This window comes from Rhopalosiphum padi, chromosome 4 (genome assembly GCF_020882245.1).
Source record: "Rhopalosiphum padi isolate XX-2018 chromosome 4, ASM2088224v1, whole genome shotgun sequence".
In the NCBI taxonomy this organism is placed as follows: Eukaryota; Metazoa; Arthropoda; class Insecta; order Hemiptera; family Aphididae; genus Rhopalosiphum; species Rhopalosiphum padi.
The window spans coordinates 9,397,624-9,419,416 of NC_083600.1; the positions used below are offsets into that span (position 1 = coordinate 9,397,624).

The following is a 21,793-nucleotide window of genomic DNA, read 5'->3' on the forward strand; positions in this document are numbered from 1 at the left end:
TCAGTTATATTCTTATCACAAATATTTTAGAAAACCACATTGGTCAACATGACGCTAAAGTGGCTAATGCTGAAGTTTTAAATTTAAGTGTTATAAAAACTATAAGTATTTTTTATCGCTACCGTGAATAATGCACCTACTTTATAATAATTTATATACCATACAAATATTGAAATATATAACAATATACATATTTTGTGTTTGATATTTTTATTGGTATAGGTAGCATCTAATACGACATTTGAATATTTTTATTTTAAATTGCCAGTTGCGACTACACTCAATGCTTATGTCTTATACACAAAATTCTTGTACATGACAATATAATATATTGTATATATTGTTATTGTACAATATTGTTAATTGCACAAATCTACATAGTTAAACCCGCGAAAGTCTAGATATATGTGTCATGTGATATGTCTATTATATTGCCTATAATATTACACTATATTTACTGACTATACCTAATATGTACATTGAACAAATAACTATATTTTAATTTTCATAAAATAATGGTTGAACTTAAGATATTACAAAACATACCTTAATAATATAAAAATTAAATAATAATATTTCAAAATCGTAATTATGTTATTATTTATTAGTACCTACAAAACTATCAGCTGCATCTATATGTAAAATAGAATGCTATGTGTACCGCAGTGGTGGATTAACCACTATTATATAGGCTCATGAAATTCTGCACTTTGTGAGATAATCCAAATATATTTTAATATTATTGTACAACGTGTCACATTGATGATTGGTTATTAACAAGTATTAATATATCATTTAAGTACTTAGTATCCAATGCTCTACTGCTCTAGTAGTATTTAAAACAGTCGACATTTCAGGTTTTATATTAATCAGGTAGCCTTTATAATAATACGACTAATGCGAGTAATAATGATAATATGTTAACCAAGCAATTTTTTACAAAATTTAATAATGTATAATGGCATAATAATAACATTTAGAAGTGAAGTGATACAAATAATAAATATTTAATACAATGTATATCTTTGTTCCTCCTGTGGATTTTGTTTTTTTACGATACTGCAGGTAAATGGTAATTCCTCCAGACACCACCTACGCATGTTGCATTAAACTGGCGAGGTATTGTCGGTCAGTTCTTTATACATATTTCTAAATATTTATTACTAGTCTGTTTTATTATTAAATAGGTATTTAAAGACGATAAAACTATCTACAAATAGAACAAACCATATAATATAAAAAAGCGATAAATGCTGTATACTTGTCACTGTAATGGATGTGTTCATTTTGAATTCAATGATATATATATATTAATGTAAGTATGTGAAAAACCATTCTGAACGAAGACTGTCAGCTTATTTTTCTAAAGATATCTCATGTTTTTAAATTAGTGATATTGTAGTCTGTGACTATATTAGGTTTCTGATAGCAAATTAGATCTAGTTGATACTTATGGGGGAAGGGCAAAACTAAAAATTCCCAATCATTTTTAATCTAATCGGAAAAAAACAATAAAACAAAATATGGAAAATCGTATCTATATTCTATATAAATAGGTTTTGTTTTTTTATCGTAATTTCATTAATTCAAAAACGAATATATAAATATTTATAATATATATTTTAAGAGTTTAAGACAAAATTCATGATATATTTTCCATTAATTGAGCTATTAATAGACATTTGACATTTTTACCTTTTTCTTTAAATTGTTATTAAAAACTGCTTGCTCGGTAAAAATAGCTTGAATAATCAATAGAAAGTTTTGGATACAGATAATTAAATAATAATTTGGATAAGATAATAGATATTTTTCATTTTTCATTTTTCCAATACAATGATCTACATAAGATATTAGATATCCATACTAATTAGTAGATCATTCATAAAATAGTTAGGTTATATATATAATTTGATAAATATAGAAAATTAATAACGAATTTCAATTTAAATAATGGTGTACGTTTATGACTTATGTATTACATTTTGCTATATAATCTGAACAATATATTACATACATTTAACAATTATAATACAATTTTAGAGGTTCTTATAAAATGTATTAATAATAAACAGTGCAAACGTCAAACACAATTATAATATTTATATAGTATAAACGTAATAATAACGATAACATTGATTATAAATTTGATATACATATACTAGATACTAAACAAGTATTATAAATCATTAATTTTATTATTTACATTAGTCTTATGTTCATTTTAAACATAATTTTTTTTTTTAAATAATGTCTTGCAAACTATTAATTCTTCGTGACTTTTAACTTGTGTTCATTGCTATAGTTTTAAAATAAAATATATTTTTTGTATTTTAACATACAAAAACTCAAGCAATTTAAATAATTGTTTAAATATTAAAGAATTAAGGAACGTAGGGCAAAATGTGGTACCCTTTAATCTTTATAAACTGAATAAAAATTTGTCAAAACACAAATTATTTATTTTATTACCTAATCTAAATTTTCTTATTTCATATTTACAAATGATTTTATGGGTAATATAAATAAAAATAAAAATTATGAACAAAATTCACATACAATTATACAAGCACATCAATATTCAATCCAGTACAAAGATTATGAACCCATTTCTTAAATATTGTGCATTTAATCCGGCCATCAATAGACTTATCATCACAATAAAAACAAATATCATCATCATTTAAATATCACGTATTCACGTCCCCATTTCGTCCCAAACATGTAAAACCTCATTTTGCCCCTAAAAAACATTTAGATTTTGACGATTATTAACAATATTTTTTTATGAAAACACTCTTTTTATACACATTTATTGATATTGATGCATTGTTGAAACAATTATTGATGTAAAAATAATTTACCTTCAACCAAAGAAAAAATTAAAAATAAAAAACATTATTTTTATATCACCGTTATACGGTATCACATTTATCATATTTTTATCAATAACTCATTTTATAATGCAAATAAAATTTAATAAATAAAATATTAACTATGTTATTTTGAATGGAAATAATTCTAAACAGCTATTTTAAAAACTTACATTTTCATTATTTCTTTAAAATTTAACCACGTCCCCGTTTTGCCGCACGTTTCCTAATTAAGTGAAAACAATCTTAGGAACATATAATTATATGCATCACTATATAGCTTAAAGCTTTACTTATTTTATTAAAATTAAAGCAGCAAATTAACATTATTTAATATAATTAATATTAATATAGTTAAAACGCGGCTTTCTTCTCCAAGAGTTAATAAGTTTTCTTCCAAAAAACATCCTAGGAATTTATAATAGGTTTTTTGAACTGCTAAAACTGATAAAATATGGTTTTATTTAGTAAACCTGTTTTGATTATTATAAATAGGTCAACTATTTTAATATGTATACCTACCTGTTGTCACAAATAATAAACTAGAACTTAATAATTTGGACATCATACTGACGTTCAATATCAAGGCGAAATATTTAAGTGTTTTTCGGTATATGATTGTTTAAATAGCGTGTTTGTAACTAGTGCTTTTTTTTAACATAATATACAACGTAGGTACCTACTGATAGATTGTATATTTATAAACATATTCAGGGTTAAGCATTCATTCAGGTTTATCAGGAAATCCCCACTATTTCAGACTTTGAGTTGTTTTACCTCTACCTAATGATCAATGATCATTAATCATTACTTTATGCTCAGTACTAGTGTAAAATATAAATACTTTGCATTTATTTTGTATACTGAGTGATTCGCCAAACGTACTAACCCCCATTATTCTTTAAAAAAAATATATATTTATATTCAAATCCTGATTTTTTGATTATTAAGTGTACTTAAGGACTACATTTTAAAATACTAAGGATTTTACACAATTTAAACTTTGAAGAGTCATCCTGTAAGAATAAGAAAATCAACCTTTATTACTTTACCTACATTTTAAGAGGACGTCTACCCACTTGTGTTGTCTCTGTCTCACGAACGTAAGACATAGCAAATTTGCGTTCAGCAGATTCAATTTTACGCTGTTATCTTTAATATTAGTCAATTTACCTATTATACAAATTAAAGATAATAATATTATCTAGGGCATCTCATAGGCTTTTATTGATATCTGAATTTTTAAGTGAGTTAAAGTTATGTAAAATATTAAAACTTTAAAATGTTCGTAACTCGCTTAAAAATTAAAATATCAATAAAAGCCTATGAGATGCCATAAATGGCCTAGATAATATTATTACCTTTCAGTTTTATGATAGGTAAATTGACTCTAATATTAAAGATAACAGTATAAAATTGAATCTGCTGAACGCAAATTTGCTATGTCTTGCGTTCTTAAGACAGAGACAACACATACGGGTATATGACGTCCTCTTAGTAACTATATTTTTTTGAAAAATTTGATTTACCTAATTCAAAATTTAAAAAAAGTAGTTTCTGGGTTTTTTAAATGTATTTACTATGGATAATGGTTTTTTAAGTGGTGTTACAAAATCATAAAATAAATGTAATAGAATACTTTATAGTTATTTATACTTAAAATTTTACAGTTTTTAAAAAATACGAGTGTAAATGTTAATAAGTTTAAATTATTAAAATTGTCTTATTATTATAGATTGCGTATCACCAAAACCTAATATTGAGGACTTTTTACCCCTAAGGTTAGGTTAATTTAAGGTTAGAGTTTAGATACATCAACATTTTCAAAACATTATTTATAATTAGTATACTTAACAATTTACAAAAAAAATATTGTTGTCACTTTAACTACTTATATAGTTTATACTTTAATACTTTATTTAGCACATAATAATTAGGTTATTAAGTAGGTAGCTAAAAATTCCAAAAATTATATATTTATTATTAAATAAAAAATAGAATTAGTATCCTTCATGGATAACCCTGTATATAAATACACATCTATATGACTATATTATTAATATTTAAATATAAATAATTATGTACCTAAAGGAATATTTTATATTAATCTTGTTATTATAATAAACATTATTGAAAATTAAAATAATAAATGTTCATATAAATAATTTTTCCAACCTAACCTGCCTAGATAGTATGAGATAAATAGTAGTGTATATTTTCAAACAATATATTTATGTTTATATAATTTAAAAAAATTATATAAATAAATCCAAATTAAAATTTACAAATCCTATTTTTTCCTTACTTTTTTTCTCTTTGTAGATTGAATTGAGTTTTGTCAAAAACAGAATACTAATTTATAAACCTGCATTCCTACAAGTTATATTACCAATAGACCAAAACCGGCCACCATTACAGTTTTGTTTCAGAGGGGATTGGATTGGTTAAGACCAAGGATATTGAATAAGAATAAAGGTTTTCATTAAAACAGGATATATGAAAGAAAACATTTAATTAATATTTGGCTACATTTAGTAATACGTAAATCGTTTATTTTATGTCAATAACAATTATATTGAGTCGTCGTTTGTCGTGACGTTTCAGGAAAAAATAAGAACAAAAATAGCAATTATTATACACTTATATAGGTACTAAGTGTCAAAGTGTAACACAAAGATCTGACATTGACACTTATTGACAACTTTTTGCACCGATGTAGCTGTGTTTTTCGTTTACTTTTGTAAAATCCGGACGGTTATTTGAAATTTGGACATACGGTGACCTTACCAATAACTAACATCAGCAGCACATAAAGGTAATTGTAAATAGTAATGAATCTAGGAAAAAAAAAGGACCGTATCAACTAAATACATTATTCGTTATTTTATTATGATTTACATAATTAAATATAATCATTACATTTATATATGTAACACTTTTTATTGTCAATAATTAAATAACCTACATAATTTAAAAATTTTTACCCTTAAGCAATTTTTAAATTATTTAGGTACGAATGACAAATTACAATTATTGACTATAAAAAGTGTTACATATATAAATCATAAATGTAATGAATAATGATTATATTTAATTATGTAAATCATAATAAAATAACGAATAATGTATTTAGTTGATACGGCGCTTTTTTTTCCAATTACCTATTGTAATAGCTATAGTGTGAATAACTTTTAGTTATAATTTTAAAATAATAGCTTACAACCAATATAAATATTTTAATTTTTAACATTTAATAGTTAAACTGGCTTAAGCAATTATTTTTTAGATTTTAACAAAAGATGAATATCTCCTAAGTTATTATAGGCTCAACGTAGGTATTTTAATTCTGTTCTCGACTTATGCGTGCAAAGTTTTTTAGCAATCAGTAATCACTAATCACTGTGATAACAGGCAACTTGCCTTGTGACTTGTGCTTTTTTATGTAATAATATGTAATATATGTAACGAAATATTTTAGCATTTTTTTTTATGATACATACTCGTATTATCAATAAAATAAAAATGTATATTTTTAAATATAAATGAATATCTATAATTAATAAACAAGAGTAGAAAAGTACATACATTTATTCAAATACTGTAAAAAAAATCTTTTCCATTCCTGATGTAAAACTGGTAACTTTTCGAGTCTTTGTGACACTAATTAGCTTTATATATTTTAATTATTTAGATCGTTTTTTATTTAAAACTGTTACAAATCAATTCTCTATATTTTAAGTAACTTAGTTCTCAGTGAGTATTGACATGTATAAAGTTATATCAGGTAAAATATTTTAAATTATCTTTTTAGCCATTTTGTCCGATTGACAATTTTCTAAAAATCAAAAGCATTGTTTTAATATTATGTTTTTCCAAAATCAGTGTTAGAATATATTTTTCTGCAACTATATGAGTACATGACTATTGATAGTGAATATTTTTGTTACATAGAGAGAAACAGCTTTTATTGAGATTCAATAAATAAAGCGAGCTGCATACAATGTGAGTTGCCACTTTGCCAGTAGACACATCATACTTATAATCAATGCATAGGGATAAAGTAAAATGTATGGTATTTGTTAACAATGTAAAATAGTATATACTATTATACTATATAATAATAAGGTAAATTATTTATTACTAACAATAAAATTTAAAAAAAAAACATATATCCATCGACTATCATGGACTCGTATACAAGTGTGTAGTTAGAAGTATCGAAGTATGTATACCTATTAAATATTAAAACTATAATAATATAGGATATACTGTGGTATAATTGATATATGATATTATTATGATGATTATTATGGCTTAGTCCCACAACTATATCTCTAGAACTGCTCTTATATATAGACATATAGTTATATGTATCCCCCCAACGACCTCACCCAATCAATAACGAAATTTGTTAAATTATATTTAATAGCTAATTTATATATCCTTATGATTAAATATTTAGGTATATAATATTATGTATATATTTGATGCACAGTTGTCTACTAAATAATTACAAAATACAGTCATTGATATTCTGAAATTTGGTTTCAGGTTTGTCCGTCATAAAATAGTTAGGTTAGGTTTAAAATAGGGTTAAAATTTAATTTTCTCCTGCAAAACAATATTTCTCATTAAACAATTTTCTTATGCTTATTATTGTATTTAAAAAGTGAATAACCATAGATACTTTCATTGGATCTCATTATTAGCATTTTCTATACACGGCATGATTCTATTCTAAAAAGAAACTAGATTTTTTTTTCAGCCTTTTATAGATATTTGAAATTTTCTAATAAAAGATTTTGTCTACATTTTTCAGTTATTATTCAATTTTTATTTCATAAAATATAATATTTATAACCAAAAAAAAAAAAATTGTATAGTTTAATATAATAATTTAAGGTATTTCTTAGAATTCTAATAAAAAAATCATCGTCAAACTCAAAATATTTTAAATACACATCATACCAAAAATAAACCCTAAGAGGTATTTGTCATATGCATACCATAATCATATTAATCGTATACCTGTTGGCTGTCAATTGTTATTTTATAAATTCATAGGGTGATTCTTTTGTCATGAACCACTCATTATTTCAAAAAGTATTCATGTTTTTGTCGTTTTTGAAAACATTTTTTTACATAATTTCAAGTTGTTAAAAAACAACGTTTTTATTAAAAAATTATATTTTTAAATATTTTACTTTTTTGAATGACAACATAGAGTTTTAATTTCATATTCTAAAGCAGAATATTTTTCTGAGTAATTTGATACATAAAAATCTAATTTAGGGCGAGTAGTTTATTAGTTATAATTTATAAGTATTTAGAGTTTAGACAAGCGGAGTAGTGGTCGAACATTTTGCGGGGTTACCCCATACCACTCCACTCCGCGCAATAAAACTTTAAATACTTATAACTAATAAACTACTCGCCCTAAATTAGATTTTTATATATCAAAATACTCAGAAAAATATTCTGCTTTAAAATATGAAAACTCTATGTTGTTCTTTAAGAAAGTAAAAAACTTAAAAAAAAATAAGGATAAAAAATATTTAAAAATATATTTTTTAATAAAAACGTTGTTTTTTTAACAACTTGAAACTGTGTAGAAAAAATGTTTTCAAAAACATGAATACTTTTTGAAATAATGAGTGGTTTATGATAAAATAATCACTTTGTAGTCATTATACGATTTGTACATAGATATTATTGGTATTAAGAAAGTACATGATAAATAAATTAAGAAAACAAAAAAAATATTTCCGCATATACGTGTATATTATTTAAAAAAAAATTAATACAACTTTTAATCATAAATACAATCTATATGTCCCAAACTGATAACTAATAAGTCATAAGATATTGTTATAATAATATTAGAAGTTAATGATTTTTTGACAATAATGTAATATGAATATAAAATTTATCAAAAGAATAGTTTGATTAATGATTTATTTTTGAATACATAATTTAAACCAAATTTAAAATTTAACTTATTGAAACTAAACATATTTTATTAATATATTTATTTAATTCTTTAGATATAATATGCTAAATATTAATATTATCTTCCTCTGTGAACTTTATACTTTTAACTTTTAATGTTGATTTTTCATCATCCCATGTGGATATCCACTGATTTCTGTCCTTCCAGAAATTTAACATAGCCTAAAATATTTATAAAAAAACGATTTAACATATTATGTAAATTGTTTAATAAAAAGAAATGTAAACCTTAGTGTCAAAGTTTTTCCATGGTTTTAAACGGTTATTGCTTAAACACCCATCAGGGAAATTTTTCATACCACCAACTGACACACCAATAGATACATAATACTAAAAAGTTAAAATTATTATAATAAAACCTAAGCAAAATAACTAATTAATATACTTCAGAGTCAAATATTAAGTTCAACTGTAGGTTTGATGTATCCAACGGGTGACTTTCTCCGTCTATTTTAAATAAAATGTTGTTATTTGACCAAGACAATTCTAATGTATGATAATCATCAGACCAGCGACTTGCAGATATCGATTTCATCATAATTGATTTTGAATGGTATAGTTCATCAACTTTTAAACCATATTTTAGAACAGAAATACTTTCATCAACACCATTACATTTTAAATCAATATTTCCAGATGATGTACCCAATACTAATTTGTTTTGTTCATTAGTTGTACTGACCAAAGCTATTTCTATAAAAATTAAATTAAAAGAACATATTATATTTAAACTAAAGCTAGAAACTATTTGAATGGTAAGATTAGCTAATAATGTAATATTTACCTGGCACAATCCAATCTCCTGTTGGAAATTTAGCTATTACCTTTAAATGTCCATGTTGCAATGACTTATGATGTTTTGTGATAAGTCTAGATGAAACTATAGGAGGTAGTATATTAAAAGATGAAGCATTCATTGAACATGCAGAAGATTCTTCATATTGTGTACACCTAAAATCCAAAAATACAGAACATGAAATATTAGTTTTTAATTTAGATGTAAAATACAGTACTATCGTAAAACAGAGCGATTACCTACTCTCTTTTTTTGAAGATAAAGGTATAATTTATTATAATTTGAAATGACTATAGTAAATTAATATACATACCCCTTCAGTTGTAAACAACCATTCTTGACATAGTTATCTGATAGAACTGTAGGTTTGATGACTAATTCTCCATTTTTTACAAATAAGTTCTTTTCAGAATTATTGTAAATAACAAATGCAAAATCCTATAATCAATATTATTAATATTTATTATTCTTTGAACTCTTATTAGGGATAGTGAATTATAATAAATAATATCTATTGAACTAATAAATTTCAATTTTCGATATTTGCTTGAATATAATATCATAATACAGATTTATTATTAACTATGATTTTTACAAACTTCTGGCAGTGCTTTTCCGACATTTATGTATTTGATATATATCTTTCAATAATTTGCTATAATAATAAATTATCATATATTAAATCATGAGATTTTTTTTAAATACATTACAATGTTGTAGAAGAAACAAACAGTTAATTTAAATTAAGTATTTTAATTTTTAAAAACCATATTTCAAACATAGCATGTTAAGAGTTCACATACATTCATAGTACCTATAAGATATTAAATTTATATTTTGTATTTCCTAATCAGTTTTTTGTTTTAATATTGCTTAGTATAAATTTACTCATTATCAAACATAAAGACAATAAAATATTAAAATTAATACATTGTGCTTGCTTTTGCTCATTAGGTTTTTTGATTTAATAACTTTTAAGTAAGTATAAGTTTGAATAGTTTGATAATAACCAATAGGTAAATTAATTGAAATAATGTAACATTGCTCAATTGATTATCAGTGTATCACTAATCAATAATGACAAATGAGGAATATAAATTTAGTATCTATCTACCCATGTTATATATATATATATATATATTTGTTATATTATTTTATTTTTATTCTCAAAAAAAGAACCAAAAAAAAAAAAAATTGAACCATTGCCATTTTTCACTCCGGGCGGCTATACCCGATTACCCATCTAAACTATGATCCTTGTATTTTAAAATAAAGGGGGGCTGTAAACACTGAGCATGCCTCAGGGCGCCGTGAAGGTTAATCCGCTACTGTATATATGTATGTATAAGACTAGAAAACAAATAAGTTTTCTAGTATACTTATTTTGTATTCTTTTACATACTGGTTCTTGTGCAATATAAATATCATAACTCCAAATTGATTCTAAATTCAAAGTATTGAATTCATCCACTAACTCTGGAATGGTTTCATTTTTATTGGTGTGGTTGATTGCTATAAAATATACATACAATTATGTAATACCTATGTGTATATTTTATCAAAACTAGTAAATAATGTGAAAATATTTACTTATGATATCATATATTTGAAGTGTTACTTCACCGCCACATGTCTTAGTTGAATCACCAACACAAGGTGTATCACAATCAGAATTTTCTACATAAAGTTCAGGAGATGGAGCACGAACTCCACAGTAGCAATTAATACTAAAATAATAACATTTATTAAAAACAAAAACGGTTTATAAATAGTGTGTACTAAAATTATATTTTAGTACCCTGAGACTCCTGAAAATGTGTATCCACTGTTATAACAGATTGCAGAACATTTACTAGGTGTATTAGTATTAAGAAGCTCAAATTTAATATTGCCAAATGAGTTTTCTGCCATTTCAAAACAACCTACGAGCCGATTATTAACATCAAAATCTGTTGAAATATAAATAAAATATAGTTATGTAATTCATTGAATGTATCTAAATTATAATTTTATCATAATTAAAATGTATTTAATCCTAGTTGCTAATTTGCTATCAAATATAATATAATATTACCGATTAATCCAGTTGAAAATACTCCCATCCTCCAACCACCACCACAGAATTGATTAGCATCTCCTGTACACTTAGTGTTGCATTGTTTATCTTCTACTTTTGGAAATTTAGGTTCATTTGGCGATTGGTTTCCACAAAAACATTCAGATTTATATGTTACTCCAAAGTAAGTATACCCAAATTTGTAACAAAGACTTGAACAAAATTCTGGGGTATTCACAGAATAGGATCGTGAGTAACCATTAAATATTCTGTTATTTTGATTTTCCTCGTAACATCCCAGATAGTTATGTCCAATTGTATCCGTTTTCCATTCTAATCCAGAACTGTATACATTTATACCATTATTGCCACCACATGTATATTCAGATGAACCAGAACAAGGAGTCGTACACATGTCATCCCCTGTTTTAGCTTCATCAGAAGGTTTAGTAGAACTACATAAACATTCTCTTCTACAAAAATAATTCCACCATTAAAATGAGAATAAATCTTACTAATAGTATTTTATTTGTCTTATTAAATTGTTAATACTTTACTTTTTTTAATTATATTTTTATACTTAAATACTTGTAGACAAAAAGTATAAAATCAAATTTAATTCAATTTTATTAGTTATAAATGATTTTTTCTTAATTTTTTTTACACATAATTAATTATATTAATTTATATTTTATAAAAGCAGTGAATATCATCATAAATGTGACATATTGATATTAACAACTAACAACTAACAATAACTCAACTATAATGACAATATATATTATCACATAAATAAATAAGTAAATAAGTTGTAAGCTATAAGTTATAGGTAACACCAAAACAATCAACAGAACTTCAAACTAACTACTATTGTATTATTCAGCTCTTCATTGATATTTAAAATTATTTTTACATTTAAACTAGTTAGTAAAATAAAAACAACGGTTTTGGGATAACTTTATAATAATTTTTTTTCCATATACCTAGTCAACTATTTGTTTATTATTGCCAAAATGCCAACATATAAATAAATATTTTATATTTTTATATTAAAAAGAAATATAGTTGTTAAAATATAAGAACAAAACTACATTATACTTCATACTGTCGATAATGATGTAAAAAAAATAATTTTAATACTGAGTAAATTATAAAAAATAATTTTAACTTCATGTTTAATTTCTACAATAGATATTCAAAAAGTTTTACTTACGAAGATATAAGTGCAGCATATGGATATCTTCTTATATGGCAACTATACACACAATGTTTGGGAGTAAGACGAGAATGTGTTATTTTCCAACCATTTAATAATGGATGTCTTTTTGAATTGGTAAAACATCCAATAGGATTCACAGACACTTTTTCTAAAGAATCTAAATTGTTTAAATTTTTAAAGTTAGTATATATGGCCTATGAGCTATGACTTTATGAGTTGTTACACAATTATTTACATATTCATACCTGAGTACAAAGTTTTGTAAATACTAATTGTAGTACTACCACCACAATATTCAGATGGGTTTTCTGTACATAAAGTATTACAATCACTAAAACTTCTTTGTAAATTAAAATTTGGTTCATAGTTTTTACATTCACAGATATTGCTATAAACAATAATTAATAATTAAACATTTTAAATAATTTGAAAATTAAAGTTTAGGTAATGTACAAACCCTTTAATAGCGGCATATTTAAATCTATGAGTGTTACAAAGATTCATGCATCGTTTAGGACTATTATTGCTTTCCATTGGGAATGTTAAATATTTTCCTTTTGTTTTTTTTCCGTCATCATCAAAGCATCCAATATATTTTTTTGGTATATAGTCTATAAATATTATGTTTTCAATATTACTTAGCATAAAAATATTATACAAATATTTTTACAACTTTGACACAATTACAAGAATAAGAATGTAATTTACTAATTACTATGTTTACAGGTATTATGACTAAAGACCGGATTCCCGTACAATTGCATCTGTTTATGGCGTGTTCTAAATTCTATAGAAATAAGCTACAAATCCAAATCAACTATCAAGATATGTAGATTAATTTAAAGAAAGTTTTATGTCGCACGAAATTGCACGTTTTTGGGGTTTTTTTTATAAAAATGTACTTTTGTACAAATATTCTTGTATTTTTGTATTATTTTTTAATTTAAAGAATTTGTATCTAATATAGAAGATATCCCAATTTGTCAAAAAAGTAAAATCCATTTTAAATACTATATATATTATATCTGGTTTATCATTTATTCGATCACATTTGTCCCAGCTGCAAAATTAAATTACAAAAATGAAAAACAAAATTCTACTTTAAATTATCAAATAGATGTACCTAGTTGAAACAATAAGAAATGAACTAGAAACAATTGAGAATGAAAAGGGACAAAATAAATACTCTATGAAAAATTCAAATCAATATTTGATAAAAAATCCCGAATATAATATTCTTAAACTATACAACGGTTCAATAAATGGAAATGACGTAGATTTAAAAGAAGATCCTGCTATATAAGCTGCTACAAACAATGCACGATAACAAGTGTCGACGTAGAACGTGTGTTTTCACAGTTAAAACACATATTCAGTGACAAAAAACATAATTTTACCAAAAAAACTAAGAAATGTACATGATTATAAATTTTAATCAAATATTGTAATGTCAGTTATATACATATTGTCAGTTTATTATTATTTTATTATTTAAATTAATTTTTTTTTTTTTTTTAATTTTATATTTTAATATGATAGTTAATGTCAACTAATCAATAATAACATTAAAAAAAAAAAATAGCATTAAAAATAAAATTTGAAGTACCTATAATGAAAATTTTGTTTTTGCACGATTTTGCACATTTTAACATTTAAAGGTATAATTGCCTTATTTAGGTGTTAGCTACACAAAAATCCGGTCTTTAATAATTATGACTTAAAATCCACAATAACCTGTAATTCCTGTTGAATAAATTCCCATCTTCCACCCTCCTCCACAGAACTGATTACTATCACCACTACAAGGAGTATTACAATTAATATCGTCAACTTTTGATGACTTTGCTGGTCTTTGATTTCCACACCAACATTCTGTTCTATAAGTAAATAGATGTTTAAGTTATATAATATTTATCTTTTAATAATATTCAACTATCTAAATAAGTAGGATACCTACTTATCAAAAAATAATAATCTAAATAAATTATGGAATAGATTATAATAAATAGGTAAGTATTAAGTAATAGATCTATGATACATTAATATATCAATAAAAACCCAAACTAGTACATTTAAGACTATATAGTATATAACAATAAAATTGTAAAATTTCATGATGGTTTTAATAATCTTAGTGTTATTAATAATACTTATAGATGATAGGTTATAGTAAAATATTGTCATCTTATAAATACCCATATGTAACTCCAAAAAATAAAAATCCCATATTGAAACATTTTACTGAGCATTTCTGAGGAGTATTGTAAGTAATTGGTCCAGCTGGACCTTTTAATAATCGATTTTCATCATCGTTTGGAGTTTCAGCATAACATCCTAGATAAATTGGTATTGGGTAACCACCATGTGCTATAAAATTGTTTGCTTCTGAAATTGAAAAAAAATACTATAAATCATATACCTATAATAATTAAAAAAGCTATAAAGTTGGTTAGGTATTTTACTTTATACAGTCGATTCAGTCGAGTCTCGATAATTCAAATTTCAAGGGAAGTAAAATTTAATTCGACTTATGTATTTTTCGAGTTGCATAATTCAAATTTTTTGAAAAGTACGAACAAATTCAAGTTAGCTATTATAATGTATGTATTTATTTACTACAATTATTATAATTAAAAGATGGCATTTTAAAGCTCATTTCCTATAAATATTCCTTTATTTTGTATTTTACTAATCAGTCACTACATGTCTACATATTGATTGATCAACTGAAGCGTTTTAACCATATATTTTACGCGAAACGCAACGTTATTCCCACTTTTCCAGTTGTTTAACCAGACTTGACTAGCTTTAAATTGTTTGTAACTAAGTCTAGTGTCCAAAAATTCAGCCTTCTCCTTTAAAATTGGTCTATTTATTAGAATGTTTAAATCTCTACATTGAATAAATCAATTAAGTAAGCTAACCTTTACATCGGGATTCGAGATATTCAGAGATCTTTATTATTTTCATAGTCCCTTTACTTTCTTTATTAGTTTCGTACTTTAGTAAAATATCTTAAAGTAAATAAATTTTCGGTATGGTTTAAAGTGGAATATTATACTGTATGTTTGGCAATTTAATTTTTAGGTTTACACTTCTAATCGCCTTAATTATTATGTTCACTTTTTCAGAAATTGTTAATATGAGAATGAAGAGAATGTAATCAATTTACGCTTATAAGAAACATAACGAATAACGCAAAAATATAAAACTACAATTACGATTACGTAAAATAAGCAATATACAAATTTTGTTTACGCAGACACGCTACACAACGAAAATACACGGGAAGTCGGGAACTGTAATTTATTTTACAGCATAATAATAAATACTAAATACTAAATACTAAATAGTGATAGGTTCATAGATTAATTTGTACATTTATGATTTTAAATAGGTTCTAATGATAAAATTAAAGATATAGTTATTATAACCTCATAACTGACTAAGTCCAAATTATCTATGTCCAATTATTTTTGCAATTGATTTATCGTGACAAATATTGAGTATATTATAGTAATTTCCTAGGGACAAGAAAAAAATTCAAGCTTTGGAGGTTTTCGAGTTATCAAGACTCGACTGTTATAAATAAATTATAGTTGACAGTATGAATACAAAATAAAGAATGTATGAAAGTGAAATGTAAAAAAAAACTAAAAAGGATTTAAGAGATGTAAAAAAAATGTAATGGGTAAAAGTTTGGAATAAATTTGACTAATATATCTACTATTTGTGAATATTATTTATTTATTCATTCTTAAATATTTAGACAATTGATACTATTTAGCAACTGTTGAATAAACTTAGTTACATCAATAATAAAGCTATGTATATAATGAAGCATAAGGATCTAGCATATTTTTTACTCTGGGCTATACTTTTAGCGTGATAATAAAATAAAACTGTTAATATATCCACTAATAATTTGGTAAGTCAGCGCTCCTCAACCACGACTTCCGGGGCAAGAGCCCTAGTTCACACGACCCACCCCAATCTGGCCCTGTATATTATGATTAATGATTATACTCCGCACCATAATAGAACGACCGTAAAACTTATACGTCGCTGCGCATCGGTCCCCGTTCCATATACCGAATCATATCGACCGGAAGCCTATATAGAATCGTATATTCTTTTTCTTAATTTTCTAATTTTAATAATTTTAAACTTATGATAAATTATGCACCTAGGTAAATGACGATTTTTAATTATACGCGGGAGTAGAGGGCAAATTGAAAACTTGTTTTTAAAACTTTGGATAGTTCTATAGTTGTACTTTGTACACTTTTACATACTTAATATCCAATATCCAAATCATATTAGACATATATTATATATTCTATAAGAATAACGATTTAGGCATGATAAAATATAAAATAAATATATTATATTATAATAATATATGGGTATTAGTGTATTACATAGGACTTAATATTACTATGATAATTATTGACATCGATGAGAAGGAACAGATAATAATTGGTTTAATACTAACTACCGACTACCGAGTACAAATAAATGTATTAAAAACCACAAATATTGTATACTTAAAAATGAGTTTTCGTATGATAAAAAAATAATAATATTTAATTGGTTTTTTTTCTAATATCATGATTTAAGTTCCGTAAGGCCCAGAACTTGGACATATCGACATAATATCTTAAGGACTCACTTCATTAGTCTAATATTACGTCACTGGGTTTATGCGTGTAAATAGTGGCAGGGTTCATACTATAGCCATTTCACATTTTCACTACATATTTCGTTAAACATTTTTAAATAATATAGGTATAGCTTAAAGTAATAAGCCTTAAACAATGTTATCAATTTATAAATAACGTATAAATATGTTCCTAAAACATTCATGAATAACAATTAAAAAATATTTTTTTATGTACCTCATCCTCATGTACTTACCAGTGTATCTATTGTACAATCTCTAAACACAAATATATAGATAATAATAATATTATTATACTATATAATTAATAATACCAAATATTTAAATTTAAAATGTTTAAAATAAATTATATAAGCTAAGGTACCTACTTGATTTATCCGTTGTATATGAAGACACTAAATTTGGCGGTCCTCCGCATGAAGCTGAAGTATCTCCCGAGCATTTTATTGAACACTCGAAATCAAGTTGTCTCATAAGCCTTGATATGTAATTTTTGCTACAATGACAGGTACTAGAAAAAAATAAAATCAATAAACAATTAATTAAGGGATAATTTGTGTTTTTAAATCAATGTAGTTAATTCTTTTGGTAAATATTTAAAATAATTATATTAATATTGTTTTAAAATAATACAATAGAGGCATACTTCTGTTTAAGAATAAAAAATGTATATTGTTTTTCAGAACAAAAATCTGAACAAGATTGAGGTGTTACTGGAGTTAAAACACGGCTCTCTTCTCCAAGAGTTAATAAATTTTCTTCCAAAAAACATCCTAGGAATTTATATTCTGTTTTTTGAGCTGCTAAAACTGATAAAATATGGTTTTATTTAGTTTATGTTTAATTATTATAAATAAGTAGAATAATTAAATATATACCTGTTGTCACAAATAAACTAAAACTTAATAATTTGAACATCATACTGATATTCAATATCATGTCGAAATATTTAAGTATTTCTCGATGTACAATCGTTTAAATAGTGTTAGTAACTAATGTTTTTTGACGTATACTACGTAGATAGGTATTACCTACTAACGTTTATATATTTATAAACGTATTCAGGGTTAAGCATGCATTCAGGTTTATCAGGAAATCCCCACTATTTCAGACTTTGAGTTGTTTTACCTCTGCCTAATGATCATTAATCATTACTCTGTACTCATTACCAGTGTAAAAATATAAATACTTTGCATTTTATTTTCTATACATAAACCGAGTGATTCGCCCCCATTTTTATTTAAGAATATATATACAGGGTGTCCCGCGAGGATTTACCCATTGCGATATTTCCTAAAATAATGAAGATATCAATATTTTGATTTTTTTAAAAGACTCTCAGGAACAAGGACTAGAAGTATTCCATATATTAATTTAATTTAATGTTTTTGTAAAAAAATTAAAACAATTACTTTTTATTTAATTATTTAAAAAAAAATCCAAGATAACCATTTTGTAGAGTTTATTTTTCTGAAAGTTTTGACGTTTCAATTATTTCAATCATTTTAATTAACATTGTGACTTTTAATATATTATTTAGTTTCGATAAAAATTTCAAATTATATAATACCATATAAGTGCCAGTGTTATCAAACATAGGCCCGCAAGCTCGTACCGTATAATAATACAATAGATATTCCCAAAATTAAAAAAAAAATAGTAAAAATCAGGGTTTAAATGAAAATAAAATATTGAAACGTTAACATTTTTAGAAAAACAAATTCTACAAAATAGCTATCATTGATTTTTTTTTTAAATAATTAAATACAAAATTATTTTTTAACTTTTTTACCAAAACATTAAATTAAATTAAAGTATGAAATACTTTTAGTCCTTGTCCCTACGAGTCTTATATAAAAAAAAAAAAAAACATAATTATGATGTCTCCATTATTTCAGGAGATATAATATATCAATCTTATCTCACTAGACACTGCCTATAATATTATATATTCCACTGATTTTTGTGATTATTAAGTGTACTTAAGGACCATGTTTTCAAATACTTTGGGTTTTACACAATTTAAAAAGTCATTCTGCGAGGATAAAAAACTTTTTTTTTTAATGAAAAACAATCTTTATTACTTTATTTACATTTTGATAACTATTTTTTTTGAAAAGGTTGATTTATCTAAGCCAAAATTTAAAAAAGTAGTTTCTGAGTTTTTAAAATTTATTGATGTACTAAGAATAATGAATTTTTAAGTGGTACTACAAAGCTATAAAATAAATGTAATATTTATTATAATATTTTATACCTATAATTATACAGTTTTTACAAAATATAAATGTTAATTGATTAATTTTTAATTAATTATTAACATTTTCTAATTATTGTAGACTGAGTAACACCAAAATCTATTATTGAGCACTTTTTATCCCTAGTACATACATTTTAATAGGTAGTTAAAAAATTACTCGTTAGTGTTTGGATACATAAATGGTTCATATTTTATTAAGTATATAAAAATTAGTTTATTAAATTGGTATAGGTACCTAAAAATTCCAAAAATTATATTTATTATTAAATGAAAAAATAGATTCAGTATCCTCCATGAATCACCCTGTATATACATTACATATCTATACAGTAGCGGTTATAAGAGGTGCGATAGGTGGATCTCCCCCTCTTGGGATCTTCCTTGATCATATTTTACGTTTTAACCACGGATAGTACCTATAATATATTATTGGTCCGAGGTGTTTTCTGTTGTGTATGGACTGTGATTAGAATATGCGATAAGCACACATATATCTGTACTAACTTTGGTATAGAAATCAGTCGATACACACGATGATTAGGTGAAGCGGTCACAACTATCTTCATAGTAGCTAGTTTTGTTATTATAAGTAATATATTATTACTCGTATAAATCATTCGATTTTGCAGTATTGCTAAATAAACATTAAAAAAAAAAAAACTCAAACTTCAAGATTATAATCTACCTATTATTATATTATTATTAATATAATAATTAGTGTATATTATTTATATTTAATTTAAATTAACCAAATGGCATATTATAATAACAAATTGAATAGGTCACTGACCACTATAATAGCTAATTTTAATTTTAAAATTCAGCTCTATTTTTGGGGGTATTTAACAATTTATTTATTTCATTATAAGTATTTTATTTTTTTTATTAGTAGTATGGTTAGTTGAATTATTAATAATTATTCATTTTTTAATTATTTATAATATACCCTAAAAAAAAAGGCCATGTATGATGTCATACATTCTTTTCTTGTATTACAATATAGTACAATACACTTATTTATTATATTATTTATTATTGTAATTTGTAATCAACTTATTAAGTCCCAGTACTAACATACCGCTGCAACGATAGGATCATGAAATATTTTGAAATTTTTTAGTCCCTACGATTTCTAATTTAAAACTAAACGATTAGTCTAAAAACAAAAAAAAATAATTGTGTTAAAAGTTTATTTTTATTTTTATTATTATATTATACATCACAGCGTATTAAATATTTCACATTTATACAAATTATATAATAATTGGGTTAATACTTGAGGTCCATAAAGGGCTTAACATCGAACTATTGACTTACTGGATTAATGAGCCATTTTTAATTTATTGCTTGTGTGTTAATTATAGTCTAAAATAAATTAAAAGTGGTAAAGTAAGATATTTTAGATACATTTATTGTAGGAAATTTAACGAAGTGAGTTTTTTGGGAAAACGGTTGATAAATAAGAATATTATTATTTATTAGAAAAGATTTCAAGGATATTAATTTTTTTACTATGTTGGAAGTAGGTACAATTGGTATGCTGAGAAGACATTATTATACAATTTATTCACACTCGTGATTTATGATAATAGTGCGTCACCCCGAGCTAAGATATACAATTTTAAAACCAAATATCCAAATAAAAATCAATTTTTAAGAATGTAAAACAACTAATCTAAAACAATATAATAATTAATAATGAATAAATTATAATAGTTTGAACTATTTTATAATATTGTATGTTTTATAAAAAAAATTTTACATAATATTATTTTAATTATTCGAATAATAACTTTTTCTCAAATAAATAATTCAGGTTTCCTATACACCCTACACGGATGACTTGGTTTCTCATCAATCATTTTGATTTGAAGTTTTTGAATTAAGTTTTAATTCATA

The 21,793-nt window shown here is 24.4% G+C and overlaps 1 protein-coding gene across 1 annotated transcript; it reads right to left on the reverse strand.

Moving 5' to 3' along the window:
- Positions 1-8,633: 8,633 nt before the first annotated feature.
- Positions 8,634-18,673, reverse strand: LOC132929522 (uncharacterized). Its single transcript, XM_060994915.1, has 17 exons — positions 18,513-18,673; positions 18,281-18,443; positions 18,003-18,145; positions 15,149-15,338; positions 14,688-14,830; positions 13,411-13,564; positions 13,199-13,341; positions 12,948-13,110; positions 11,753-12,207; positions 11,477-11,627; positions 11,269-11,405; positions 11,081-11,190; positions 9,992-10,116; positions 9,667-9,833; positions 9,268-9,575; positions 9,111-9,212; positions 8,634-9,044 (listed from the first exon to the last, which is right to left on the reverse strand). Exons 1-17 carry the CDS (start codon positions 18,571-18,573, stop codon positions 8,928-8,930), a joined length of 2,832 nt encoding a protein of 943 aa, XP_060850898.1. The 5' UTR covers positions 18,574-18,673; the 3' UTR covers positions 8,634-8,927.
- Between the last annotated feature and the right edge of the window lie 3,120 nt (positions 18,674-21,793).

Bases quoted from the DNA above. Each gene is read 5' to 3' on its own strand.
- LOC132929522 (XM_060994915.1), bottom strand. From the start codon at position 18,573: ATGATATTGAATATCAGTATGATGTTCAAATTATTAAGTTTTAGTTTA. The intron at 13,342-13,410 runs GTTTGTACATTA...TATTGTTTATAG, and splicing joins AAATATGCCGCTATTAAAGG to CAATATCTGTGAATGTAAAA. The intron at 9,834-9,991 runs GTATGTATATTA...TTTGGATTTTAG, and splicing joins GGTTGTTTACAACTGAAGGG to GTGTACACAATATGAAGAAT.